This window comes from Thunnus albacares, chromosome 19 (assembly GCF_914725855.1).
Source record: "Thunnus albacares chromosome 19, fThuAlb1.1, whole genome shotgun sequence".
Lineage (NCBI taxonomy): Eukaryota > Metazoa > Chordata > Actinopteri > Scombriformes > Scombridae > Thunnus > Thunnus albacares.
Genome location: NC_058124.1, coordinates 28,727,325 through 28,754,998, shown reverse-complemented (window position 1 = coordinate 28,754,998; position 27,674 = coordinate 28,727,325). Strand labels below are relative to the sequence as shown.

Sequence of the window (27,674 nt, the reverse complement as noted above, 5' to 3'; positions counted from 1 at the left end):
TAGCTTTCAGCATTCACATTAATTAAGTTGCTTTTTTTCTGCCATTGTACTTTTCCACATCCCAGTCCGGTAGGTGGTGGTAATGCGCCTATAAGCTGGTTTGCCAACCGCCATTAAAACTCGAAGAAGAAAGAAGACGCAGAAGAAGAAGAAATAAATGAAGAAGAAGATCAACCAGGGAGAGATCGTCGTTAATTAGTTAGTTTTCTCTTTTCCTCCGCTGTGACTGAACTCCGGGGGGAAATGTGCAGCTTTCAGGGTCTGAAGGTTTTCGTCCAGCAGCGGTTAACTGCGGCTGTGGAGGAGATATTTGGACATGTTGAGAGGACAATAACCGAGTATGAAGAGGAGATGGACCGCCGACACCGCAGGCTGCTGGACGAGGTTTCCAGACCTGGAATTACAGCAGGTCTGTTGTTTTACTACGACCGAAACATGTTTATCTCTCTGCTAATGTTGCACTGACTCAATTATAACCAGCGGTAATAATTAATCCTTCTACTGCACCGCATTTCAGAGGGAGATATTATTTACTGCACTACATTAATTAATTAGCCTAATAACTGTAGTAACTGGATACTGTTCAGATCAATGTTTTATACATAAAGTGATCATAACATATGCAGTGTTAAAGTTGTTGGAATTAGCTTTACCTTGACAACATCACAGTGCTGCTTACATGGACACGATAATTAATCTGTATTCATTAATATTACATTAATATAGAAGATAAATATAACACTCTGATAGGAGCATTTCACATACTGAGTACTTTTAATTTTGATCCTTTTTGTACATTTCGCTGCCAATATTTCTGTACTTTTACTTAAACACTTAAACACCGTTAAGGTCAAATTTGACCCATTTATATATTTGACAGCAGTAAAAACTCTCTGAACACCAGCGGTGGAAGAAGTTCTCAGGTGCTTTACTTAAGTAAAGTAATATTACCACAATGTAAAATTTAGTGCCCAACCACTACTGGAGTTTTGGCGCTGATACCGATATTAGGGAGTATCGGCTAATATTCTGAGTGAAGACACCGCTTGACTCTGCACCACCAATGGAGTCGGAGCACTATGTAATGACACCATTTATAACTTACCCCAAGCATCTTTTTTCTGCATTACGCTCTGTAAAAAACAAAAAAAGGTTTCATATTGGCGCATATCGGACTGCGATACTGATACATCCGTGATAGGCCGATATCAGCCGATAAAATCAGCTGACAGAAAAATGGGTCAGGCTTTAGTAAAATTACTCCGTTACGGGTTAAATACCTGCAGTTAAGATCATACTTAAGTAAAAGTAAAATTACAAGCTAAATTTACGTGAAGTATTAAAAGTAAAAGTGCTCGTTTTGCAGAAAATCGGCCGCTGTGACAGATATATTAAATCAGACGGATATAAGTTCTGCCACACAAAGTTTGATTAATTTTCAGACTTTTCTCTGAACGTTGCTCTTTTGTGAAATATTGGAAAGTTTTTCCTCTTTGGGCTTCGAACAATTTATTTATTTGGTAGAACTGTGAACAACTTAAACATCTGTAACAAGGAGGATTTTTTTCTATTCATACACTTATTATATATCATTTCATGTAACCTGAAAAGTAACTACAGCTGTCAAATGAATGTGATGAAGTAGAAAGTACAATATTTCCCTCTGAGATGTAGTGGAGTGGAAGTATAAAATAGCATCAACCTGAGTACTTAGTTACTTTCCACCACGGCTGAACATCTTTATTTTAGCCTTAAATTTGATGACTTTTCCTAAAGTGACCCAGAATATACAAATATATTGAAATATTTCAACTTTTTAAAAAAATTTTGTGCAGCTGAGACTAATTTTTGTACAAACTACAGAGGGTGTTCTGGGTTAAATGTGACCTGCATTTATTCAAAAATGTAAAAAATCACCATTCAGAAATGTTGTTGCATTCTTCACAATCAATAACATTAATTGGAACCTATATGACTGTCATGTCCTGTTGTTTTAACTAACACAGGACCATAATATAGTGTCATTGTGAATGTTTTTTCTCCATAAACCTAAAGAATATACTCTCTCTGCTCTCTGAAAGTTTATTTAAGGATTCATCACCCGTTTATTGATGACTGACTGATTGATGAGTGAAAAATAGATGAGTGGTTCAGAAGTTTCATCGAGTCGTGTTTTCTTACTGTTAATAGAGAATTAGGGGGCGCTCGGCCAAGAACCTGGACTAATTTTATGATTAAAGAAAGATTATTATAAAGCTAATCTCCAATTTAGCTTTCTCATCATTATGAGATCATTTGACATATTGGCAAATATGAAGATCTGTGTAGGTTTTTATTACAAAAACATTCCTCTGAGTTTATTTTCTTTGGTGAATAAAATGTCCCTCTGCACATCACTGAGCTCTATAATGAAACATGGTATCAGTGTTGAGTTAACAAACAAATGAATATGTTTGTTTGTCTGTATTTCAGTGTTTCCTGCAGACATCCAGCAGCTGTTGGAGAGTAAAGAAGAGGTTCCCCCTGAGCAGCAGCAGGAGTGGAGCTCCGGTCTGGACCAGCAGGACCCAGAAGATCCCCCACACATTAAAGAGGAACAGGAGGAACTCTGGACCAGTCAGGAAGGAGAGCAGCTTCAAGGGCTGGAGGAAGCTGATATCACCAAGTTCACCTTCACTCCTGTCCCTGTGACGAGTGAAGATGATGATGATGATGCAGAGAAATCTCCGTCCTCACAGCTTCATCAAAGACAAACTGAGGAAATGAAAACAGAAGCTGACGGAGAGGAACCAGCCAGCAACATATGTCCTGAAAGACATTTACAACCGGATAGACATGTGAAGACCTCTCACTTTCCTGAACCCGAGACTGAAGACAGGACTTACTGTTGGGTGGAGATCAGAGAACTTCAACCAGATTTAAACACTCTCAACAATAGCATAGCACCTATAAACGATATGAGGTGTAATACTGGTATAAAATCTTACAGCTGCTCAGAGTGTGGTAAAAGACTCAGCCAGAAGGGGACTCTGCGGAGACACGTGAGAAAAGTTCACAGGAGAGAGAAACCGTTCACCTGCTCGGTCTGTAATGGAAATTTTAGTCAGGCGGTGACATTAGAGCAACACATGAGAATCCATACCGGGGAGAAACCGTTCAGCTGCTCCGTCTGCGCAAAAAAATTCACGCAAAAGAGAAATCTGAAATGCCACATGACGGTCCACACGGGGGAGAAACCGTTCAGCTGCTCCGTCTGCGCTAAAAGATTCACGCAAAAGAGGATTTTGAAAGGCCACATGACGGTCCACACGGGGGAGAAACCGTTCAGCTGCGGCGTTTGTGAGAAACGCTTCACCAGACGGTCGCGAGTCAAGAATCATAAGTGTGTCGCTGAGAGCAGCAGCAGTCTGTAGCAAACGTTTCCATCTAAAGAAAAAGACACCTGAGAGTCGACACAGGAGAGGAACCTGTTTTAGTACATTTAAAAACACTGCATACAGTTGATTTATAAATACTGATATTATTATTATAAATGTGTTGTTGAGAGGAGCAGCTTGTTGATGTGAATTTGGCAACTTTGTGGTAAAAGATTGACAGAAAAGACAAATCTTACAAATGAGTGGAGCCATGTCTGTAAACTATAAAGCTTGAATCAGGGGTAAAATCTTTGATAATTTATGCACACAAATATAGTAAACTATATCTTCAAATTGGAAAAATTGTCCACAGGAATTGATGACTCATACTGTCAAATTAATAGTTTGTCTAATTAGTTATTTGTGTTTTAGAATCACTTAATTTGTGTCCGTAAAGTGCTTTAAAGTTTGTCTCATTATCAACAAACAGAGGAGAGTGTGGACGGACTCTTGTGCTCACATGAGACAATTTTTTTTTTCCCGCTTCTTTTCGTCGTTGCCATGGCAATGCACGTCCATGAATTTGGGGGGGGCGGAGCTTCTGAAGGAGCACGAAGGGAAGGGTGTTAACCGGTTGGGTGTTTAGTTCAAATATCAACAATCTTTCTCGAGAATGACTGATTCTTTTGTTTGATAGCATTCAATTACGACATTTATTCCATTTGTTTCTGTCCCCGTACACTCTGTCATACAGTTTTGATGGTCCATAACCTCAAGACAGTGTCATGAGGTTATGGACAATGTAAAAGCATAATGTGATGGATGCATTATGTGATTATAGTGTCTTTCATATGATTCATATGATAGCATCTGGTTTTGTTTGTAGAAAATGAAAAACTCTGAAAAGTGCTGATACTTTGATGAAATGTATAGATGTACTTTGAGTTTTGACTGTTAAAATCTCTTTGGCTTCCTTTGCAACACAAAAATCTTTATTTTCAGACTTTTCTCTAATCTTCAAGACAAAAAAAAGGTTGGGAACTGCTGCCATACACTGATTTTATGGGATAATAGATTGTTTATATTCTTTGTGCTTACAAATTACTAAGTAGAAGAAAGAAATGAAGTAATTGAGGTGAATTACTAATATGTGGACACATTTTTGTAATATGGGTACACAAGGCGATGTTGAACCTGCCGTATGTAGAGTAAAATCAGCTCGATTCTTTCTGTCAGTATCGTTTCATTCAGCTACATCATCTAACACAATACTTCACTAGTTTATGGCTGACTGCTGAAAACCTGTTTTTAAATAAAGGTTATTTGAGTTGGAAAATTGATTTGTCTCATTTTCTGTTGACATTTCTTACCATGTTTGTGTCTTTGTCACACATGGCAACACAACCAGCACTCAGCATGGAGTCAAACCAACAACCTTCTGCATGAGTTCACTATCGGCTGCTCTGTCAGCGCTGTTTTTTTCCCAGCAGGCAGCAGAACAAATGCAATATTCTGCACTGAATCTAACACACACTCCTGGTACACACAACTATTATGAATTAAAGTTATTTTAAGGCTATTCAGTCTCTTCATTCCTAAAGTAAAGAATACTTAAACTCAGACTGTAGTTGTTGTTATCTAACACTGGAGGACAGTAGATTAACACATGACAGTTCAGTGGAGCTGATCTATAGAATTATAATACCAGCATTTAAAAAAAAAACACACATGCAAATACAGGTTTTATTTTATTAAAATATGAAAAACAATAATCCATCTGTTACAAGAGAGGAAGAACAGGCGGGGAAATACAGACATTACATAAAAGACAGAAAAAGATGAGGCTTATAACTGCACCCTGAGGAACCCCACAGGTGGTATCTGTCAGTATATTAAGAACTGTTCATTTAAACAGAGAACGTTCTGCTCATCGAGAGTCAAATGCTGCATGTGGGAGAACTTGCTGGGATGTATTTTAAAAAGGCAGAACCTCCTGAACAGGTGTTGAGACCTGCAAGTCAAAAGTCAAAGTACAGTTTATACTAAGGCTGTTTAACATGCTTTACCTGGTTAATATCTGAGCGGTCAGTACATGACAGACCTGATAATAAACATACTCAGTTATGTTATTTATTGTGTCTTGCGCAAACTTAAAAGACACCAAAAATATCATTGCAGAGGTGAAACATTGCAATTTCATGGTAAACCAATTTAATGAGGAACACCTGTGCGATCTAAGGCAATCCAATACAACAACTCTGCCATAAATTTTACTTTTACAAAGCTTATACATTCATATGTTTTTGTTGACATTGTCAGAAAGGTGAGAATTCTACTTTTTTTTTATTATCAACGTTGTAGCAGGTGGTGGTGGTGGTGGTGGTGTACCGGAGTTCATTATATTGAAGTGTTCCTAATATTTTGCTCCCCTCATGTCTGTTAATTGGGTGGACAAAATATACTTTTCAATATAACGCTAAACACAGGTGTTCCTAATAAAGTGCATTTCACTAAAAGCCAAAAATGTCAAGCTGCTGGTGGCACTAGATGAAAAGTCAGGGGATCATCAAAGTCAGTAAGAGTCATCCCATGTGGAAAATTAATACTTGTACAAAATTTCATGGCAATCCATCCCGTAGTTGTTGAGATATTAAGCGAATATGTGTATTTTGGAATGGAACCAGCTACTGGAACCAACCCTACCTGCTGCTGCTCTCAACAACACACTTGTGACTTCTGACGTGTGTCTGCTGTCTAAATCTTTTCCCACAAGCATCACAACTGAAAGGTTTCTCTCCGGTGTGGATTCTCATGTGTCTGTTCAAGGCTCCGATTTGACTAAAACCTTTACCGCAGACCTTACAGTTGTAAGGTTTCTCCCCGGTGTGCGTTCGCATGTGATTCACTAATGTTGTTTTGAGATGAAATCTTCTGTTACAAACTGAGCAGCTGAGCGGTTTCTCTTCGGTGTGACTCTTTGAGTGTGTGAACAACGACGAACGCTGCCTGAATCGTCTCCCGCACACTGAGCAGCAGTGAGGTTTCTCCCCTGTGTGGATTCTCATGTGAGACGCGACGTCTCCGCTCCATCTGAATTGTTTATTACAAACCGAACAGCTGAATGGCTTTTCTCCCGAGTGACAACGCATGTGACCGATTAAATGCTGGTACCGAGTCAACTTTTTACCACAAATTGAGCAAGTGAATGGTTTCTCCCCAGTATGGATTCTCATGTGCTGTTCCAGTGTCCCCTTCTGACTGAAACTTGTGCCACAAACTGAGCAGCTGAATGGTTTCTCTCCTGTGTGAACTCTCAGGTGGTACACCAAAGGTCCGCTCTGTGTGAAGTTTTTGCCACAAATTGTGCAGCTAAATGGTTTCTCACCTGTGTGACATCTCATGTGTCTCTGCAGAGTCCCTTTCTGGCCAAATATTTTACCACATTCAGAGCAGCTGTATGATTTAGTTTCAATATTACACCCCATATCATTCAAAATAACTCCACTGTTGTTCAGGATGTTTAAATCTGATTGAGGTTCACGGGTGTCTTTCCAAGTATCACCATCACTGTCCTCAGTCTCAGATTCAGAAGAGTGTGAAGTCTTCATGGTGTCTGGTTGTAAATGTCTATCTGGATGTGAGTTCCCGGCTGGTTCTGATCCTCCACAGTCCTCTCCATCAGCTTCTCTTTCCATCTCCTCAGTTTGTCTTTGATGAAGCTGTGAGGACTGAGGTTTCTCTTCATCATCTTCACTCTTCACAGGGACAGGAGTAGATGGGATCTTGGTGATATCAGCGTCCTCCGGCCCTTGAAGCTGCTCTCCCTCCTGACTGGTCCAGAGTTCCTCCTGTTCCTCTTTAATGTGTGGGGGCTCTGGGTCCTCCTGGTCCAGACTGGAGCTCAACTCCTGCTGCTCAGGTGGAACCTCTTCTTTACTCTCCAACAGCTGCTGGACGCCTGCAGGAAACACAAACACACACATTGTGAATTTCTTCTGATATTTCAGTTGTAAATTTGTTACTAAGAGTCTGTTTTTTAATGAGTCAGAGAGTCAAGTATCTAAATTCAAAAATAAGTTAAAATGGTTATAGTATTAAAGCCGCTGAATGACAGTAAATACACATTTATCATGGTGAAACATGGCACTATTATTTCTGATGCATTTTCATCAATACACACTAGTTAAAATGGTAAAATGTCCAATTACACTTAGATCCAGCACACCACACCATCAACAGCCTCCATGTAAAGTGTTTTACTGTCAGACTCATGTTAACGTGATCTTCTGTAATGTGAAAATGAAATCAATAAAATGTGTGCATTCTGGTCATGGTTCAGTATCCACCGTACAATCAAAGAGTGGTCGATTAATAGATTAATCAATCGACAGAACGTTAATCTGCAACTATTTTGATAAACAATTAATTCTCTTATGTCAGTTTTCAAGCAAAAGTTGCCAACATTTGATGGTCCCGGCTCATTAATGTGAGAATTTGCTGCTTTTCCTTCCGTTAACATTCTAGTAAATTGATTGAAGACAGTTGACTGGACTTAACAAGATATTTGATGACGTCAGCTTGGAGCTTTACAAAATTTTGCTGAGAATTTTTTACAGTTTTCTGACATTTTATGATCAGTTAATTGAGAAAATAATTGGCAGATTAATGAATGATTAAAATAATTGTTGGTTGTAGGCCTAAATCAAACAATTAAACACAAGCAGGTAAAGTAACTAATTCAAACTAATTCTGTAAAAACAATTACAGTATTGTACAAAGGTTTTAGGCAGTTTTGATGTTTAGATTCTTCTACATAATGCAAAACCATCATCCAGTCAGAGTCATAAAGAACTCTCTTCAGCTACAAGAAGAACAAGGAGTCCTTTTAAGGCGAATCGGCTGACAGCAGATATTGATTTCATTAAGGTTTCTTCTGTTAACTCAATTTTGTATGAAGTTAACTGATAAGAACCGTAAGTATAACCCAACAGAAAAGTTAAACATAAATGTGAAACAAACATAAAGTTAAACAAATTTCAATATTTTCTAGACCGGTGAGGATGTGATACTGATAAGGCATCATATAAGTGTGTTTTTTTTTTAAAGTTAAACAAACAGAATTCACCAATTAAGACCTGAATATTGTCTGGAAATGTCACTTTTAATGAATGAATAACACTTTTGAGCCCCACACTCACACATATCGCCTCTCTCTCTCTAACCATGTTTGCTGTCTGTATGAAAACCAAGCAGCAACCTCTGGGGCTGAAAAATGAAGCCAATGCGGAAGTGCCAAAAACTGCAGTTCCTTGAATGGCCACTTGAGGCTCCAAAAGCGAGTCAATCCCCATAGACCTCCATGTTAAAATGCCCAACTTTACAGCAGAAATAAACATGTTTACAGCCTGGTACAAACAACGGTTTTGGTCTCTGTAGCTAATTTCTCCTTTCATGACAACTGTACGGGGGGATTTTTTTTATAACTCACCCGTTTAGATTTTATTAAATCGTAAAGTTCTGCATAATGAAGGACATGGCTGCTTTGAGTGACAGGTCCGCCAGCCGCTAGGTGGCTTGTTTCGCCTCTTTGCCCATTTTTGATTGGCTGGGAGTTAGGCGGCGTCACGCACTGCCAAGATGGCGACGGCCGGAGCGGCTCACTTTGAGCTTCAAAACCACACTTCAGAAACCAACTGGTGACGTCATGGTAAGTACGTCCATATCTTTATACAGTCTATGATTAAAACATGTGCTGCAGCCACTCTTAATTGGTAATTAAGCCAGAGCCAATCAGTGACTGCTATAGTGGTCAGATGCTTCAGCCTTGCTGCTCATGTTTCATCTTGTGCTTCTGCTAATGTTTATCTGAACAGACGGACTGTTTCAGTGAATATTATCAGTACTAGTTAATTCACAGTATGGAAGACTTTTATTTGAAACTGTGTTATTTTCGCTGGTGTTATTTGGAGATGCATTTTTGCCGATTCAGTTATCAAGCTGTCAGTGAGCTTATTACAACACTTCAGTGATTCCTGATATATGTATATTGTTCATTTTATATTATTTTCAGACCACAACACCTTTACAGAATGGAAATATGAATCATTGTGACTTACAGAATAAAATCCTTTCCCTGACTCTTTGTCTGGAGTCTTTCTATCGTCAGTCCTTCCAGGAAATTGCAATTTTGCGATCGCAATAATTAATGCAAATTCAAGAAATCTCCGCAACTTTTCCGCATGAAATGTCCAATTCAACAGACACTTGTGATTTGGACCAGTTGTCTCAATTTGGTCTTTTTCATCATCGCAGCGCATTCAGCAAAGATTCAGGTACATTCAGGTGAAGATGGACAGATCTCACCTGCCAACATAAGTGAACAGTGGAGGGAAACTGTTTCGTATTCCTTGTAACATTGTGGTCAACAACACGAGGAAACTTCAGTAGACAGTCACTTTTCTATCAGGAAGCATAAGAAAACTTTCTGCAATCAATAAACAACATATTTGGTGCCAATATTGAGGTGAAAGTTTATTTAATAAAAGAACTCAAGAACAGTATTTTCTTTTTTACATAACTTTGAGCCCATGATTCTCATGTTCAGAAAATACATTAATAGTTAGTCCTGAGATATAGTTGTTTCTTTGCAGGAAGCTTTTTAATCAAGGAAACGATTACATATGACTCTTTATTGGAAGTACTTTTTTAAAAATCGCATTATTTATCACTTTGCTTGCAAATTTTCCCACAATTTTACCACAATGAGAGCACATAAAACATCGCAAATTGTATCGCAATTTTTGTGAAAAGCTGCAGCAAAATCAAACATTTTTGGCCGCAATAATCACAAAAACCTCAGTGAAATCCTGGAGGGAGTAAAAAGTGCTGCCAACAAGTACTTCCTGAAGTCTGCCTCTTCAAACCACTGACACTAATAACCCCTGTCAGTCAGTCAGTCAGTGAATAAATGAGTAAGTAATAACTAAATATCAGTGGTTCTGTCTGGACTGACCCGCTCCGTGCTGCTCGTCTTCAGGCTTCATCGTGGTTTCATCCTCCGGCAGCAGACCCGCTGCTCTGCCCGCTCTGCCCGCTCCGTCACTCCGTCACACTGCCTACAACACACCGATCATCTCCGCAGCAGCCGCTCGGTGAACCGCGGCGGGACTTCAGCCGTTTCTTCTCCTTCATTCCACTTACGGCAGAAAGTGGTTGACCCGCTCATGAGCCGACACCACGGGGAATAGTGTACAACTTTTCTGTGCACTTTGGTTCTCTTATATTTTTATTATCATCATTATTATCATGTTATACATCCGTGATAACGGCACAACTATCAGCCATAGAGGAAAAAAACAGAGCGACTGACTTCCGCATCGACGGCTGATCGCTTTAGACTGTAGGATCATTTTAAGTTGCTGCCCTCTAGCGGTGATTCCTGTCTGACTTTACTGATATTAATGCAGACAGATAAAAGGATAAGTCTGGCGATTTTCCATATTTTTCTTTATGTTTGGATCCAAACCAACAACGAACTGATCTATTAACAAGTATTGTGTGTGTATCAAAGCCTGATATATCTTATTCCTCTGTTGTTGTCCAGAAACTATAAAAAAAACACATCAGTGAGCCACGCCGCTGCACTGAGTGACATGTTCCTTCATCATTAAGTTTGGTTTATTTGTTTAGAAACGACTCAAGACTAGGAGGCAACTATTTTGATAATCAAATAATAGCTTTAGTAATTTCATGCTTTTTTTCAATGCAAAAATGCAAAAAATCTTCTGGTTGCAGTTTTGCTCGAATGTGACGACTTGAAGCTTTTCTGTGTCACACATGAACTGAATATCTTTTAGTTTTTCGACTGTTGATCAAATAAAACAAGGTATTTGAAGACGTGACCACAAGTTCATTTAAAAGGCAAGATAATTAACTGAAAATAAAAAAATAATGGTTAGTTGCAGCCCTCAAAGGTTCGAAGGTTTCTTTATTATTTTTATTTTGAATAAGTGAAGTTATATTAACATCAAGACGCCAACAGATCGGCTATATTTAATACCAGATATGCATTTCCAGAATGTTCTGCTGTCTGTAGAGAAAAGCAACACATACAAAGTCCTTTTCCAAAAATCTTCAGACTTTATTAATTGCACATATTTTTTGTATGTCTGGTTTATCAGGACAGTTATACAGTACAGATGTCATGTGATCACAGGCTGAAAAACAAATATGACAAATTCAATGCAGATTAATGATAAAAAAGGGGCTTTTTCAACACTTTGAAATACATGTAAGTCTTGTAAAGTTTAATCAGGATCTTATGTTTATAGTTTCGACTGTCTCCACGGTGATGGTGGTCGCTGGGCTCAGGTCTTATCTGTCTTTTGGCAGCTCCTGATCAGTTTCTTCATATATTATCAATCCTTCTATAGTTTTCTCATCCTGTAGATCTGTAAGGGATTTCTTCTCCGTTACTCTTCCTGACGCTTCTTCCAATTTTTTTCCACTAAAGGTTTTTTTTCTGACAGTTTGAATCTTGAGCTGCAACGATTTATCAATTCGTCCATCAACAGTAAAATTACCGCCAGCTATTTTGATAACCAATTAATCATTTTGAGTCATTTTTAAGAAATAATAATGCACAAATCCTCTGATTACAGCTTCTCAAGTGTGATTATTTCCTGGTTTCTTTAGTCCTCTATGAACACGTTTGGGTTGTGGACTGTTGGTCTGGACCAAACAAGACATTTGAGGGCGTCATCTTGGGCTTTGGGAAACATCTATTGACATTTTTCACCATTTTCAGGAGTAAACAACTATTTAAGAAAAAAAATGAAGATTAATAGATAATGCCTGATTTGAACAGAGGGATCAAAGGATAGAGGATGTTGTACTGCTGCTTTGTGATACTGGGTTATATAAATAAAAACTGACTTGAATGATTCTAAGCAAATTGTAACTACGACTAGTTTTTCTAATTTCAAACACTGAGGTAGGTGGTAAGATATCGAACACGGGAAGCTAAAACATCCAACTCTCTCAGCAGCTTCATGTATCGCTGCTCTCAACGACACACTTGTGGTTTTTAACACGAAACAAGCGAGAGAACTGTCTGTTACAAACTCTGCAGCTGAAGGGTTTCTCCCCGGTGTGGGTCCTCGTGTGTTTGGTCAGATCTTCTTTGCGATGAAAACCGTTACCGCAGACTGTGCACACGTGCGGTCTCTCGCCGGTATGGGTTCTCATGTGTCGCGTGAGAGTTCCGTGTTTGATGAAGCATTTCCCGCAGTCGCTGCACATGAAAGGTTTCTCCCCTGTGTGGGTTCTCAAGTGTGCCACAAAGTCTGCTCTCCATCTAAAAAGTCTCTTACAAACTAGACAACTGTACGGCTTTTCGCCCGTGTGACACCTCATGTGTCTGTTCAGGGTTTCCCTGCGGTCAAAACTTTTATCACACTGAGGGCAGGTAAATGATTTTGTACCATCAGTTCGCTCGTCCTCGCTTTCAAGGAGTTTATGAACGATATTGTCATTAACAATATTATTATTCAGAGCCTTTAAACCTGACAGAGGGTCTCTGGTCTCCGTCCACGTTTCGTCTTCACTGAGTGGTTGTAAATAACTATCTGGATCGAAGCTGCTGACTGGTTCTGGTCCCTCACAGTCGTCTTCATCAGCTTCTGTCTTCATCTGTTCAGTTGAGCTGCTGGCTGGAGGCTCTCCGGTGCTCTGAAGCTGCAAGGACTGAGGTTTCTCTTCATCATCTTCACGTGGGACGGGAATGTATGTGAACCTGATGATATCAGCCTCCTCCAGCCCCTGAAGCTGCTCTCCCTCCTGACTGGTCCAGAGTTCCTCCTGTTCCTCTTTAATGTGTGGGGGCTCTGGGTCCTCCTGGTCCAGACCGGAGCTCCTCTCCTGCTGCTCAGAGGGAACTTCTTTATTCTCCAACAGCTGCTGGACATCTGCAGGAAACAATTAACGCTCATTATAGAAAAATATGTATTAAAAGTTTATAAGCTTGATACTAGAGCTGCAATGATTAGTCGATTAATCGGCAACTGTTTTGATAATTGATAGGCTAAATTGTTTGGAGTCATTTTTAAGAAAGAAAATGTCAAAATTCTCTGATTCCAGCTCCCCAGATCAGAGTTGTTCCAATCTTGATATCAAAATCAGAAATGCCTCCGATACAGCCTTAAATGCTGGATTGTGTATCGGCGAGTATGCCAGTCTGTGCACTGATCTGATATCATGTAATTTATTAATAAACCCGGATAAAACAGCAGTTTTCCCAGAAATCAATTCTTCTTCACTGCTTCAAAACAGCAGCCTACAGAGCAAGCTGCGCTGTGCAACCACTGGCAACTACTGTTTTAGAGCGGCGAAGAAGAACTGATCTCCAATAAACAGTATAACGTTAGCTGTTAGCAAAATATCAGCAATTTGGCCAATATTTTACACTGGAAAGTCCTGACAGTAAAGAGGCAACGTGTACAGTGTGCAAGGCTTTAGTCTCGAGGACTGACACTAGTGTTGCCAATTTCAACACCAGCAATCTTATCAGCGCCGCAATGTAACCGTGCTGGGCCTTGAAATAGCCTATCCTCATCCTATCCTGACACTTGTGTGGCAGTAGCTATATTTTTCTCTGTATGTGGGCTATAGCCGTTTATGAAAGCCTTATAACATTATATTATTCTGAAAAAAACTCAGCATAACATACAGGCTAACTAACTTCACACAATAAGGCTGCTAAGCTAAGCTGCTAAGCTAAACACTGTCAACTATGCAGGAACCCACCTGTTAACATACTGCATCCTTCTTCACGTCTGACAGGATTTACCGTTTCAAATATAGTCGTGATTTTCGTAAATTTGGCAGAAAATTCCGCAGGTTTTTCTTTGTTGAGCCGTTTTTGGGCACCGCTTTGATATTTTCATTTTCTAAGTGTCTCAGCGGTGCCGATGCTGTCACTGAGCTGTATTGATTTGAATTTCCCGCCTAATGTATTAATTGGACCAAAAATCCCTGACGTATCAAACAAAGAAAACTATCGACCGGTAAAGTTATTATGTTCAAAATACAGACAATATCATGACCTGACCCCTACGTTACGGCAAAAAAAAAAAAAAAAAGTTAGTTTAGTTAGTTAGGTAGATGTTTTACAGGCGGGGGCTGCGGGGGTATACTTTACGGCCCAGAATCTTATAAAGCATTTGAAGATGCATAACGCTAACGATAGCAATCATATCACATTCATACATACTTAGTTGTATAGAGCTGTTAGTTTTTTTAACGTAATGGTATAGGATCAGTACTTGGTATTGGCCGATACACAAGTTCAAGTATCAGAACATCTCTACCACAGATGTCAATATTTTCTGGTTTCTTTAGTCCTCTATGACAGTAAACTGAATATATTTGAGTTGTGGACAAAACAGCATTTGAGGACGCCATCTTGGGCTTCAGGAAACAATGAACAACATTATTCACCATTTTCTGACATTTTATAGACCAAACAACTAATCGATTAATTGAAAAAATAATCAACAGATTTATTGTTAATGAAAATAATTGTTAGCTGCATAATTTTCTCATCAAGGTGGTTAAAAGACTCTTTAGAGCCGCGCTACGTGCATTTAAACGACTTTCAGCGGTTTTAATCATTAATTATCTCTTAGAGAAGCCGCCGGTTTACGTTACCCGTCTGTGACCCGACTGACCAACACACGAGACACAAATCTATCACCGACCCTGTAATTATTTCCTAGCTGTATAAAGATAAAACTCCAACCTGCTGCTCTCAGCACAGTACCCTGTTTGGAAACCTCGTCCAGCAGCCTGCGGTGTCGGCGGTTCATCTCCTCTTCATATTCGGTTATTGTTTTCTCAAAATGTCCAAATATCTCCTCCACAGCCGCAGTTAGCCGCTGCTGGACGAAAACCTTCAGACCCTGAAGGCTGGACATTTCCCCCGGAGTTCAGTCACAGCGGAGGAAAAGAAAAAACGACGCGTTTTTAATAAAATGTATATTTTGTTTCAGTAGATGTTTTTACTCGCTGCAACGCCTGAACAATCACTTCCTACTTCTTCTTCTTCTTCTTCTCTCGCTTTACTGGCGGAAACAACTTTAACGTGCATACCGCCATCTACTGTACAAAAGTGTGTAACATCATGTCATTTTACCCTGTTTCTTAAATTCTACACACCAACCTTGATGAATCCAGATATAAACGAGAAATTGAGTCTTCCTGCTTATTTTGTAAAAACTCAGATGAAAATGTTTCACATTTGTTTTGAAATTGTTCTCATACAGAGAAATCTGGTCAGACATCCTAGAGTTCATCCAAACACATTTCATTGCGGATTTTTCTTTATGTTTTAAGGATGTTTTCTTTGGTGTGTTTGATTGTAAGAAGGAAAATATTTTTTATAATAAATTTCTTATTTTTACTTGCTAAATATCACATCCACAAATGCAAGTTCAGTGGTTCTAAACCACTCTTTCCAGTCTTTATAAATGATCTCAATGAATCTGTGAACTCCATAAGATATTCAGAAAACTCTAAAGCAAAGCACCTCACAGGACTGGTATTGAACTGATATTGAAACATCTTTGTCTGAAGTTGGTGCTATGATTTGAACTATTTGCCTGAACCCCTGGGACATAAATTGCTGATGTTGTCTTTTGTATGTCCTAGTGTTTTGTATGTATTGCATATGCTATTGTTGTTAATAAAGTTTAAAAGTTAAAAAAAAAACCTTGCTGATTCCCTGACTTTCCATCTAATGCCACTGCAGGTTGACATTTTTACTTGTGTTGAGATCATAGTGTGTTGTTGTCTATCGAGTTGGTCCTGACATTTAAGCTCTATTCATCTGTGACTTTTTTGATTCATTATTTTATAAAACTACATGTATCTGGACAATTATATATTTTTGCCATCAAAAACATTACATTTTTTTTTCTTAAATGATTATCTTTATAGATTTTATTATCTCAATCAAATTCATTTCCTTAACATTATTGATGATCTATTGTTTCTTCTCATCCACAAAAGTCATACCTTCCCCTGTCACGTTTCCCTATTTTGTAGAGAGTATTATTTAGTCCTGTATGACCAAATCAAAACCTTGATATTATTGTCTCCTTTTTCTTCCTGTACATCTCATTTCTCCAACTTTTCTTTGAATGCTGTAAAACCACCGTCCCTTCCTCTCTTCCTCTCATTGAAAAGCTTCCTCTTCTATGGTTTTGGGAGTTTTTACACTACTGGGTGTATTACTGCCCTGAGTGGGATTTTTTTTTAAAAATTTACTCAGATCACAGTTCATACTCTTGGATATAGACCTGTATCATGCAGAATTTTTATAATCAGCTGGTGGTTCTCGATTTGGTCAAAGAAAGATTTTTAAAAGCTTCTAATGGACGCTTGACCCATAAACAGGCCTACATTCATTAGATTTGGCAAGTATGATGTTTCCAGAAATCACCAGTGTATTGTCAACTGTGCAACTGCAGATTCAAATAAAGTATTATTTATATAATCGGCCAGTTTGTGATTTAGTTTAGTCTATACTAGAGTTAGACAGATATATTGGACAGACCAATATATCTTTGCCAATGTGTTGGTGTTTAGTTCAACAGTAAACAGTAGTTAGCAAGAGCACAGACAAGTTTATTTTTCAACTTTTACATTTCCCGCTCTAGTACATCTGTCACAATTATTTAAAAAAAATGGATCAAAAATGTTTATGTCATCAATAAAACATTTTCTGATTATTTTTACTTGCAAAAATTAAAATAGCCTATAAATAAAATTCCTCGTCAAGTCAATGTCAGAAATTAAAGAAAAAAGTTCCCAGAGCTCAAGTTGACATCTTCAAATGTCTTGTTTTATTTGACCAACAGATGAAAGAGGAGAGAATTTAAATTTACAGTGATATAAAAACAGGGAAAAGCAACAAATCCTCACAGTTTAGAAAGTTGTGAATGTAACTACTAAGTTTATACAGTATTGAAAAAGTGTATTGAAAAACAGTATCAAGTTTATTACAACTGTACACTGAAAGTTTGACTTTTCCACAAAATGCTGTCTGATTGATTTTTTTAAAAATGTGAACAATTCATTTTATTCTTATTTTTATATTTTAATAACTAAAATAACGTCTATAAATGGGCTACGGGTGATCAAAATTCATCTGAACAAGTTCCAACACCCGTGCAACCGTTGAGTCTGAGATAATAGGAGTCACAAAAATGACTTAAAACACTTTTTTTACATGTTAGACATTGAACACATTGATAATTTTGACCACTTCCAAGAGCCTGGCAGGAGAATGTGTGACTGGTAAAGTTTAAAACACAACATGTATCAATACTTACACTGTACAGTGTTCAGCTGCCTGCGCTGCTTATCACATAATGTTAACTATTAGCTAACGTTAGCTAGCGGGTTTGCTGTTAATGTTTACATTAACATTACACATATATTTGCTGGAGTGGGAGAAATCTTGCGCTACTGTTGATGTCCAGCGTGATGATGGAGACTCTGGGAAATGTTGAGTCTGTTTGTTTGCTGCGTCACATGTAGTTTTAAATGGGGAAATCTGCAACTTTGTTTTAAGGGTCTGTTCAAAACATGCCAAACTGGCCATGTGGGTAGTTAATTTTAGAAGGGGCATTACAGCCACACTCCGGGGCATCCAGGGCACTAGCCGTGGTATAATTCCTGCCCTGCTGCTCTAAGTATATAGAAAATTTTCTGGTTTTTAGGGCACAGTGGAAATGCAGGGCAGAACAAAGCACCAAAGCCTTACAGGTTGTTAATGGGACGCTCCAGGTTAGTGACATGTCTGTTGTGCTCTGAACATCACAGGAGATTTATGGTGCTGCTGCTGCCTGAATTCATTGGAGAGTTTTGAGGACTCAAATCAACTTGGCCACACCATGAGATCATCTATGTTAACCTAAGCTTCTGTGACATGAACACACTTGTGGTTTTTGATATGCGACCGCCTGTTAAATCCTTTGCCACAAATACAGCAGCTGAATGGTTTCTTGCCTGTGTGGACGGTCATGTGCTCTGTTACAGATCCTTTCTGTGTAAATCTTTTACCACAAATCGAACAACTAAATGGTCTCTCGCCAGTGTGAATTCTCATGTGTTGAATCAATGTCCCTCGCTGACTAAAACTGCTGTTACAAACTGAGCAGGTGAAAGGCTTTTCTGCTGTATGAATCCTAAAATGTATGAGCAAATTTGAATTATATCTGAATCTTTTCCCACAAATCGAGCAACCAAATGGTTCTTCTCCAGTGTGACATCTCATGTGCCTCTGCAGAGTTCCTTTCTGGCCAAATTTTTTACCATACAAAGACCAGCTAAATGATGAGGGGATATTAGAAGATCCTCTGTTTCCTGTGCAATCATTGCTCTGCTCAGCTACCTGTTTAGAAATGTGTGAAGTTTCATAATTGCTAACCCCTGGTCCCCGGTCCCTGGTCTCCAAACATGTTTCGTACTCAATAACTGGTTGTAAATGTCCATCTGGATGTGAGTTCCTGGCTGGTTCTGATCCTCCACAGTCCTCTCCATCAGCTTTTGTTTCCATCTGTTCAGTTTGTCTTTGATGAAGCAGTGAGGACTGAGGTTTCTTTTCATCATCTTCACTCTTCACAGGGACAGGAGTGAATGTGAACTTGGTGATATCAGCCTCCTCCAGCCCTTGAAGCTGCTCTCCCTCCTGACTGGTCCAGAGTTCCTCCTGTTCCTCTTTAATGTGTGGGGGCTCTGGGTTCTCCTGGTCCTGACTAGAGTTCCTCTCCTGCTGCTCAGGGGGAATCTCTTCTTTACTCTCCAACAGCTGCTGGATATCTGCAGGAAACACAAACACAGGTTTAAATAAAAATCTGATTTCACATTAACACTGAAACACTGGCATTGTGGTCGGGATACCCCCTCGTTCCCTATAATTACCCATGGATTAAGTTAAACCATTCCTCTGCTGTAGGGCAGAGTAATTCATGAATATGTTATTGCATATTTGTGAAAATCATTGTGTTTTCGTTACCTTAGAATGGGCCCTTTACATCTACATAGGCAGTTTCCACGGAGCCCGCCATGTTGCACCACCATGTTTCTACAGTAGCCCTGAATGGACAAACCAAACACTGGCTCTAGAAGGGCCTTTTGCATTTTTCGCAAGTTTCACGGCCACTGTAGTTTCTCCTACATGTTTGCAGGGGAGGGGGAAGGGTATTCAGCTGGTTGCAATCTGCAACCTCACCGCTAGATGCCACTAAATCCTACACACTGGCCCTTTAAACAGCTCTACATGCCGACAGCCATCACTGATATTGAGTGTTTGGTAACATGGGTCCCTCCACTCTGCAGTAAACAGAAAATAAATTTTCTGGCATCCCGTTGTCTTTTTCAATACTACAACCTTTTTAAGTTATTTTTTAAATTGAGATAGTTGACTCTCTGACTCATCCAAAAAACAGGCTCTTAAAAACAAATCTACCACTGAAATCTCAAAAGGAATTCACATCCATATATTTCATTAATTAGTGTGTTTGTGTTTCAGTGTTTCCATTCCAGCACATTTGAGAAGCTGAAACCTACTTATTTTTTTAATTGCTTAAAAAGTGAGTACAACAATTATTCAATTGTCAAAATAGTTGCTGATTAATCTTCTGTCACACTCCAGCAGCTACAACAGTAACATCCTGCTTACACACTGATGCTTCAATATTAATAATCTAATGATGATAATATATCAGTCAGAGGGACCAAACCACTTCTTTTACTGTATTACTTTAACGACATCAAGCTGATAATACTTATGTACTTTTACTGCAATACTTTAACTACATCAAGCTCAAAATACTTATGTACTTTTACTGCAGTAGTACAGACTTACTTGTGATGGAGTATTTTTACATTACTGCATTGGTACTTTTACTGAAATAAAGGATCTGAGTACTTCTTCCACTGCTGCTGCTGTATTTTTTGATTGAAGTATGACCTCAAACTGATGTAAATATGTATAGAAATGTTTAATGAACAAACCTGCTCTGTGTAGCTGAAGTTGAGGGTTGAAGACAGCGTCCAGTAGTTTGCGTTGTCGCTCGTTCTCCTCTTTTGATCGAGAAAGTTCCTCCTCGTACTCTGCTATCGATCTTTCAAACAGCACAAATATCTCTTCAGCAGCCGCAGTTAGTCGCTGCGTCACCGACGCTCTCAGCATTTGGACTTTAGACATTGTCACACAAAGACAGCGACTGTTTATTCAAACAAACTCCGTGAAACACGCGGCTTGCTGTGTTTCGATTGATCTGAGTAAGCTAACTTCTTTAGCTTTGTAGGCTATCGGGGACTGAATCAGAGGCAAAACATGAAGAAAACAAAGTAAACCTCATTAAGTCCACTCAGACAGGTTTGTCCAGACAGACACTCTGACGGGCAGGACGGCAGACTGTGGGGTACATCCCAAAGCAATCGTATCCGTTTCTCTCACTTGTGTCTTTTCATTGCAGCCCCTCCCACCGCGGAGGCGTGAAGAGAAACTTGCGAGAGAGGAAACGAGAAATCTTTTTAGAGAAATGAGACATCCTCTCCTCTGAAGCGTCACGCGAAGCGACGTATTTCTGATGACGGCGGCAGCTGATCACAGCTGGATCAGCTGTCAGGCGGCTTTAACAGCTTTAGCAAACACCTGCACATGAATAAAAACCTGCATTCTGTATTTATACTCAGTCCTGCTCAGAGGCACAGGAACCATTTCTCCTGGCAGAGTGAGTTCATATCATTTATTAATTATTTGAGCCCGTATTTATTGATAATCTGATTGTAATTTCATTATTTAATAACCCAGAATATAATCAGGATGTAATTTGAACAATGGAAATTATTTTTTCGCTAAATGTTTCAGGGAAAATTGAAATTATGTACCTCATATCACCTGACGGTCGGGGATTTTCAGCCTTACATGTCGCTGAATGGAAATGACGACAAATTATGTAAAATATAAATGTGTTTAAAATGTGTTTCTTGCTGACAGAAAAACTATCCCTGACTTTAATTTTATCCATAATAAAAATCAATGGGGGAAATAACAGATCATGAAAAGAAAAATCTTTCTAATAAATTAGGAAATTTGTTTATGGTTCTTTTGTTGATCAGACTGACAATTAACACGTTTAACTAGATAATGAATTAGAAAACAAAAACATATACATTTGGGAGGGATACACTTGAGTTTAATCTGTATTCTGTCTCCACTGCGGTATGAAACTGCCGTGATGTTGTGATGTATTAAATCAGTCCGATCAATAACTGATATCTAATAAAGGGGTGTGACGGTCATGAAGAAAACAAAGTGAACTTCACAAAGTCCACTCCAACAGATTTGTCCAGACACAGAGACTATAACGGTTCATCCTGGCAGAATATTTACATCACCAGCGGGAATAACGGCAGAAAGCTTCCGGGTCATACTGCTCGTTTCCGGTACACGGCCGTAGAAACTTCAAAGTAAAAGACCTAAAGCGTTACTGTATTTGAGTCAAAAGTTCCAGATTTTTTAGATTTAGCTGAAAAAATATGAGCAAAAAGATTTAAATGATAAAAGATAATACAATAAAAGCAATAAAAATAAGAATAAAATGATGAAATGTTACAGAAAATAAATCATAATACATTTAATTTGTAATGCACGTCATTGGCAGTGAATCTCAAAGTGCTACAATGTTAAAAATATACAGCACACAATATAAAGAAAATTACAAGAGTTAAGATGAAAAAACCTTCCTGAATAAAGGAATGGTTTTTAGGCCTTTTTAATAGAGACTAGAGTCTGTGCTGCCCTCAAATGGTTAGGAAGGCTGTTCCACAAGCAGACTTGATCCCCCATCCTGCAGAGCTTAGTATTGGTAACATTATTGGTAATAAAACAGTAAAACGTCAATAAATAAATAATAAATAAAAGAGGTCTAACAGCTAAAAGAGAAGAACTGGAAGATCTTCCTGGTTCATAAACTAAAAGCATTTCTGAGTGGTAGTCTGGTGCAAGACCATGTAGTTCCTTATAAACTAATTAATTTATCTTGTGAGGTTCGTCAGACTTGAGAAGTGTCTGCAGCCTTCAGGTTATGTATAATCCCAACCACCCCCCCCATTCAGAGGGAATGGTAATTTCCCCCTGTGAAACATTCACTCTTGGATCAGGCAGACAGCAATTTTTGTTATAGAAAAAGAAAAGAAGAAAAATACTGGAAATGCACAAAAAAATGTAACTGCAAGTTGAGTAGTTGTTTTAATCTGATCCAACGGAACTGAATGATTGTTAGCTTCAACTAAAATACCAGTCAAATGTCCCATCCTCAAAATATTAAAAAATTCCTGTAGCCAATTTTCTATCGCAAAGCAGTTATGTTTATGCACTTTTTACTCTTTTCCAAACCAAAAATGCCAAAGTTGTTGTTATTGTTACTTTTTTTGATAACTGTGGAGTCCTCAAACCCAGTATGCACATCTTTGGGAATATAAGAAATTTTATATTTAACATAGTTGATAACATATCAATCACTTGTTTCTAAAACCACAGCTTTTGCCTTTATTAATAACATATATCCAAAACATTCCTGCTTGTAAAGCACAGTGGAAATACTGCGCAGAACAACGCACCAGAGTCATACAGGTTGTTGATGTGAAGCTCCAGGTTAGTGACATGTCTGTTGTGCTCTGATCATCACAGGAGATTTATGGTGCTGCTGCTGCCTGAATTCATTGGAGAGTTTTGAGGACTCAAATCAACTCAACCACACTATGTGATCATTTACGTTTCACAACATAAGTGTCTGTGAAATGAACACATTTGTGTCTTTTGATATGCGACCGCCTGTTCAATCCTTTGCCACAAATACTGCAACTGAACGGTTTCTCGCCTGTGTGGATGGTCATGTGCTCTGTCACAGATCCTTTCTGTGTAAATCTTTTACCACAAATCGAACAACTAAACGGTTTCTCACCAGTGTGAATTCTCATGTGTTGACCCAATGTCCCTCGCTGAATAAAACCGCTGTTACAAACTGAGCAAGTATAAGGCTTTTCTGCTGCATGAATCTTCACGTGTCTGGCCAAATTGGCATTCTTCCTGAATCTTTTCCCACAAATCAAGCAACCAAATGATTTCTCTTCAGTGTGACATCTCATGTGGCTCTTCATATTGTCTTTGCGGACAAATTTTTTTCCACACTCAGAGCAGCTAAATGATTTTTTACCAGTATTACATTTCAAATCATTGCTTTTTTCATTATCGCTCTGTTCAGCCACATGTTTATGAAGCTGGAAAGAATCGTAATGACTAACTGGTTGTAAATGTCTATCTGAATCTGAGTTCTCGGCTGCTTCTGATCTTCCACAGTCCTCTCCACCAGCATCTGTATTCAAATGCTCTGCTTCTCTGTTCTTCTCGATTTGATTTTGATGAATCTGTGAGCACTGAGGTTTCTCTTCATCATCTTCACTCTTCACAGGGACAGGAGTGAATGTGAACTTGATGATATCAGCCTCCTCTAGCACTTGAAGCTGCTCTCCCTCCTGACTGGTCAAGAGTTCCTCCTGTTCCTCTTTAATAAAATGTGTGGGGTTAATGTGTGGGGGCTCTTGGTCCTCCTGGTCCAGACTGGAGCTCCTCTCCTGCTGCTCAGGGGGAACCTCTTCTTTACTCTCCAACAGCTGCTGGACGTCTGCAGGAAACACACACACAAAAAAAGATTTCATATCAACACTGAAACACTGGCATTTTATTGTCTGAAACCACCCTTCATTTCCCATAATTCCCCATTAAACCACTCCTCTGCTGTTGGGGAGAGTAATTCATGAATATGTTACTGCATATTAGTGAAAAGAAATGACAACAATGTTCACCCGAACTTTCCCTTTTAGTACTTTTAATTTGAGATCGATGTATTTTACGCTCTAACTAACCTCAAGGCTTCAGACACTGGAAACGGTGCACATCAGCTTCACTAAAACAACATGTTGGCTTATAACTCACAGTAATCAGTGTGAAAGATTGTTTGGTGGAACACCTGTTTGTGGAAAGTCAAAATTAAGGAAAGCCGAAAAGGTCATGGTTTATCTCCCTTTCTTCTCTATACTTCTTGTAGTATAGTTTTATGTCGGTAGCTGATGTTCATAAATTATGTTGAGACGAATAATGACCGTTCGGCTTTCCATACAATTAGAGAGAAACAACGTTGCAGACATCAACGTTGAGATGTTTCAGTGTGTTTACCAGTGTTTCGGTAACTAGCCAAATGTGTCGTGGCCGCTCGTAGTGAGCAGACCCTCCTAAAAGCCTTATCAAGTCTACTTCAATAATCATCTGTGGTTATTATCTTAGCTAAACATTTACGTAAGTAACATTGTGCTCAGCAAGACGATTCACCTCTTGTAACGTTTCTTATAATGTGTGAAACAAATGGTACCATAGTAGCTGGTAGCTATAGCCTGTCTTGGGATTATTATTTTTTTTTTTACCGTTATCCTCAATCGGAAAGTGTCCCATATTCAACTAGTTAACCTGCTTGGTCACTGTGTAACGTTACATACTAAAAGTACAGTATGTGGCTAAATATTGTGTAAACTGTGTGTTCACCGGGTTTGACCAGCCTATCGCCTGTTTAACCTAAGATGTATATTTATATACAGTCAACAAGAGTTAGACTGTAAACTATATATAGTAAATGGTTTACTCTCAAGCAAGCTAACATTTGAAAAGATTGATTTCAGAAAAATAAGAGAATGTGAATGCTTGTTTGCGACACCATTTAATTTACATAATGCAAAACAAAAAGGACCTGACGAACATATACTGTTTCAATTTCAATTTAAGATAATTTAAGGCTTTTAGGAGGACATCTGTTCGTGTTTTCAACAGCTGCCGTCGGCTGAAAGTCGCCAACTAACCCAAACACCTGTAAATTGGAATCATGTGAACACTGCAGCGGCTGGTTTAGCTGCTATTTAACTGACAGTGAGAATAAACGCTGAAACTTTGCAAACCTGCTCTGTGCAGCCGAACCTCCGGCATCACAAAGACGTCCAGTAGTTTGCGTTGTCGCTCGTTCTCCTCTTTTGATCGAGAAAGTTCCTCCTCGTACTCTGCTATCGATCTTTCAAACAGCACAAATATCTCTTCAGCACCGACGCTCTCAGCATTTGCATTTTAGACATTTTCACACACAGACAGCAACTTTTTATTCAAACAAACTCAATGAAACACGCGGTTTGCTGTGTTTCGACTGATCTGAATAAATTTACTTTTTTATTTTTATTTTTTATTTTTTTTTAAGCTTTGTAGGCTATCGGGGACTGAATCAGAAGCAAAACATGAAGAAAACAAAGTGGACACACTTCGACGGTTCACCCCAGCAGGATGGCAGATTGAGATTTACCGGCACCAGCGGGAACAACGGCAGTAAACTTCCGGGTTATACTACTGGTTTCCGGTACAAGGTCATAAGAAATCTTCAAAGTAAAAGACCAAAAGCTTTACTGGCATGTGTGTCAAAAGTTCCAGCTTTTTAAAGAAAAATTTAGCTAAACAAATATGAGTTTTTAAAATTTTTTGTCAGACCTGAGTGTCTGTAGTCTTCATGTTGTGTATGACCCGAACAGAAGGAGGGGTAATTTTCCCTAGTGAAATTTACATCCTTGGATTGGATGTACATCCTATTTTTTATTATACTACTGCAAAGGAAAAGCTTAATTTGTTATTTTCTAGATTCACTTTACAGCTACACTGATTTGTTGATTAATTGATTAGTTGTCAGCTATTAAATTAATTGCCAACTATTTTGATAATCAAGTCAATTATATCACAACAGAAGTTATCTCAGGGCACTCTTCACATAGAGCAGGTCTAGACCGTGCTCTTTATTTAACATAGACCCAACATTCCCCCATGAGCAAGCACTTGGCAACAGCTGCAAGGAAAAATGCCCCTTTGACAGGAAGAAACCTTGAGCAGAACCCGGCTCTGGGTGGGCGGCCATCTGCCCTGACCGGTTGGGTTGAGAGAGAAAAACAAAAGGCTTTTCCACAGTCACTGCAAATATATGTTTTCTCTCCTGTGTGAGTTCTCATGTGCATCACAAGAGCTTTTTGTCCATTTATAACTTACTTTACAAACTGGACAACTGTGTGGCTTATTGTTTGAATAACATTTCATGTGACTAACTAAGTTTCAGTCCATAAAGAAACGTTTACCACAAACTGAGCAACTATATAGTCTCTCTCCTCTGTGCCTTCTCATGTGCGTGATGCAAGACTGACTCAATGAAAAACCTTTCTCACAAGTTTCCATGTCAGCTCAGGTTCGACAAGTCTAAGTTCAGTAGTTCTTGATCTACATTTGGTTTTAACCGCCAACAGCTGCTGAACTTGTAGAAAATAATATATTTATAAGCTTACAAGCTATATAGGTCCTACCATTATTTTATGGTAATGCGATCAGTGATATAAGCAAAATGAATTCACCAAAAAATACATTCAGAAATATTTTCTTGTAATGATGACTCTAAACCTCAAAAGGTGAATTTTTTGGCCACTTCGGGGCAGTGGAAAGCACACTTAAGAAACTGTGAACCTGTCCTTTAAACTCTCACAACCTCATCAATGTTGTGACCCAGTTTAGTTTCATATCACTTCTCTTCTTGTTTCTTGTCTCTCTCTCTTGTCCCAGAAGACGTCACTCAGCCTTCAGATTTCTTCTTTGTCTCCAAAGTGTTTTAAGACACACTGGAAAAATTATGAACCTGTCCTGATCATGAGCATATTTACCCACATTCCTTACCAATTGGTGGCGGTAAGGCGCCATTTTTGCTTTTTCGCCAACCGTAAAACCGAAGAAGAAGAAGAAGATGGAGTCTAGCTGAGGAAGCTTCAGTTGGGTTCTTCTTTTTTAAAACTTAATTGACATGTAACAGGCAGCGCCCCTGCATGCATGTCTGAATGGAGTTTGTACTGTTCATCTTCCTCTGAGTGTTTTACCATTGAAGCATCTACCGATAGCCTACAAAGCTGTAATAAAGTTAGCTTAGCCGCCTAGCTTGAAGTAAACGGACGGGGACGTAACCTTAGCAACAGGGCGCTTCAGTCAGACTGTTAACACAGAGACCAAACTGTATTTTTTGACGGTGTTCGTCTGCAGAAAAAAGTCAGTGTAACTGTTTGAACATGTCTAAAGTCCAAATGCTGAGAGCTTTTGTCAACCGGCGACTAACTGCGGCTGCTGAGGAG

At 38.9% G+C, this 27,674-nt stretch overlaps 4 protein-coding genes and 3 gene segments (V, D, J or C); 4 read left to right on the top strand and 3 right to left on the bottom strand.

Moving 5' to 3' along the window:
* LOC122970078 overlaps positions 1–27,674 on the top strand; it is a 916,362-nt gene that overhangs the window by 3,509 nt on the left and 885,179 nt on the right.
* The window catches only part of LOC122970080, an 891,879-nt gene that overhangs the window by 19,097 nt on the left and 845,108 nt on the right, over positions 1–27,674 (top strand).
* LOC122970079 overlaps positions 1–27,674 on the top strand; it is an 808,187-nt gene that overhangs the window by 5,630 nt on the left and 774,883 nt on the right.
* Positions 75–22,852, top strand: LOC122970053 (zinc finger protein 233-like). Its single transcript, XM_044336155.1, has 4 exons — positions 75–409; positions 2,473–4,118; positions 12,403–12,408; positions 22,842–22,852. The coding sequence occupies exons 1-2, from the start codon at positions 244–246 to the stop codon at positions 3,411–3,413; spliced, it is 1,107 nt and encodes a 368-aa protein (XP_044192090.1). The 5' UTR covers positions 75–243; the 3' UTR covers positions 3,414–4,118; positions 12,403–12,408; positions 22,842–22,852.
* On the bottom strand, positions 5,092–20,960 carry LOC122970038 (zinc finger protein OZF-like). 3 transcript variants are annotated; one of them, XM_044336134.1, is made up of 3 exons: positions 20,436–20,953; positions 6,742–7,314; positions 5,092–5,367 (listed from the first exon to the last, which is right to left on the bottom strand). In XM_044336134.1, exons 1-3 carry the CDS (start codon positions 20,626–20,628, stop codon positions 5,294–5,296), a joined length of 840 nt encoding a protein of 279 aa, XP_044192069.1. In that variant the 5' UTR covers positions 20,629–20,953; the 3' UTR covers positions 5,092–5,293. The 3 variants fall into 3 exon arrangements, with proteins under 3 accessions (XP_044192069.1, XP_044192067.1, XP_044192068.1); XM_044336132.1 differs by lacking the exon at positions 5,092–5,367 and having other exon boundaries at positions 5,697–7,314; positions 20,436–20,960; XM_044336133.1 differs by lacking the exons at positions 5,092–5,367; positions 6,742–7,314 and adding an exon at positions 17,680–19,238 and having other exon boundaries at positions 20,436–20,951.
* On the bottom strand, positions 12,127–16,008 carry LOC122970057 (zinc finger protein 778-like). Of its 3 annotated transcripts, none has more exons than XM_044336163.1 (2): positions 15,175–16,008; positions 12,127–13,321 (listed from the first exon to the last, which is right to left on the bottom strand). In XM_044336163.1, exons 1-2 carry the CDS (start codon positions 15,326–15,328, stop codon positions 12,405–12,407), a joined length of 1,071 nt encoding a protein of 356 aa, XP_044192098.1. In that variant the 5' UTR covers positions 15,329–16,008; the 3' UTR covers positions 12,127–12,404. The 3 variants fall into 3 exon arrangements, with proteins under 3 accessions (XP_044192098.1, XP_044192097.1, XP_044192099.1); XM_044336162.1 differs by having other exon boundaries at positions 15,154–15,784; XM_044336164.1 differs by lacking the exon at positions 15,175–16,008 and adding an exon at positions 14,160–15,112.
* LOC122970064 (gastrula zinc finger protein XlCGF57.1-like) lies at positions 17,680–25,855 on the bottom strand. 2 transcript variants are annotated; one of them, XR_006399131.1, is made up of 3 exons: positions 25,437–25,855; positions 23,145–24,115; positions 17,680–18,262 (listed from the first exon to the last, which is right to left on the bottom strand). XR_006399131.1 is itself a non-coding variant. In XM_044336172.1 (2 exons), the coding sequence occupies exons 1-2, from the start codon at positions 25,462–25,464 to the stop codon at positions 23,199–23,201; spliced, it is 945 nt and encodes a 314-aa protein (XP_044192107.1). In that variant the 5' UTR covers positions 25,465–25,854; the 3' UTR covers positions 22,842–23,198. The 2 variants fall into 2 exon arrangements, 1 of the variants encoding a protein (XP_044192107.1); XM_044336172.1 differs by lacking the exon at positions 17,680–18,262 and having other exon boundaries at positions 22,842–24,115; positions 25,437–25,854.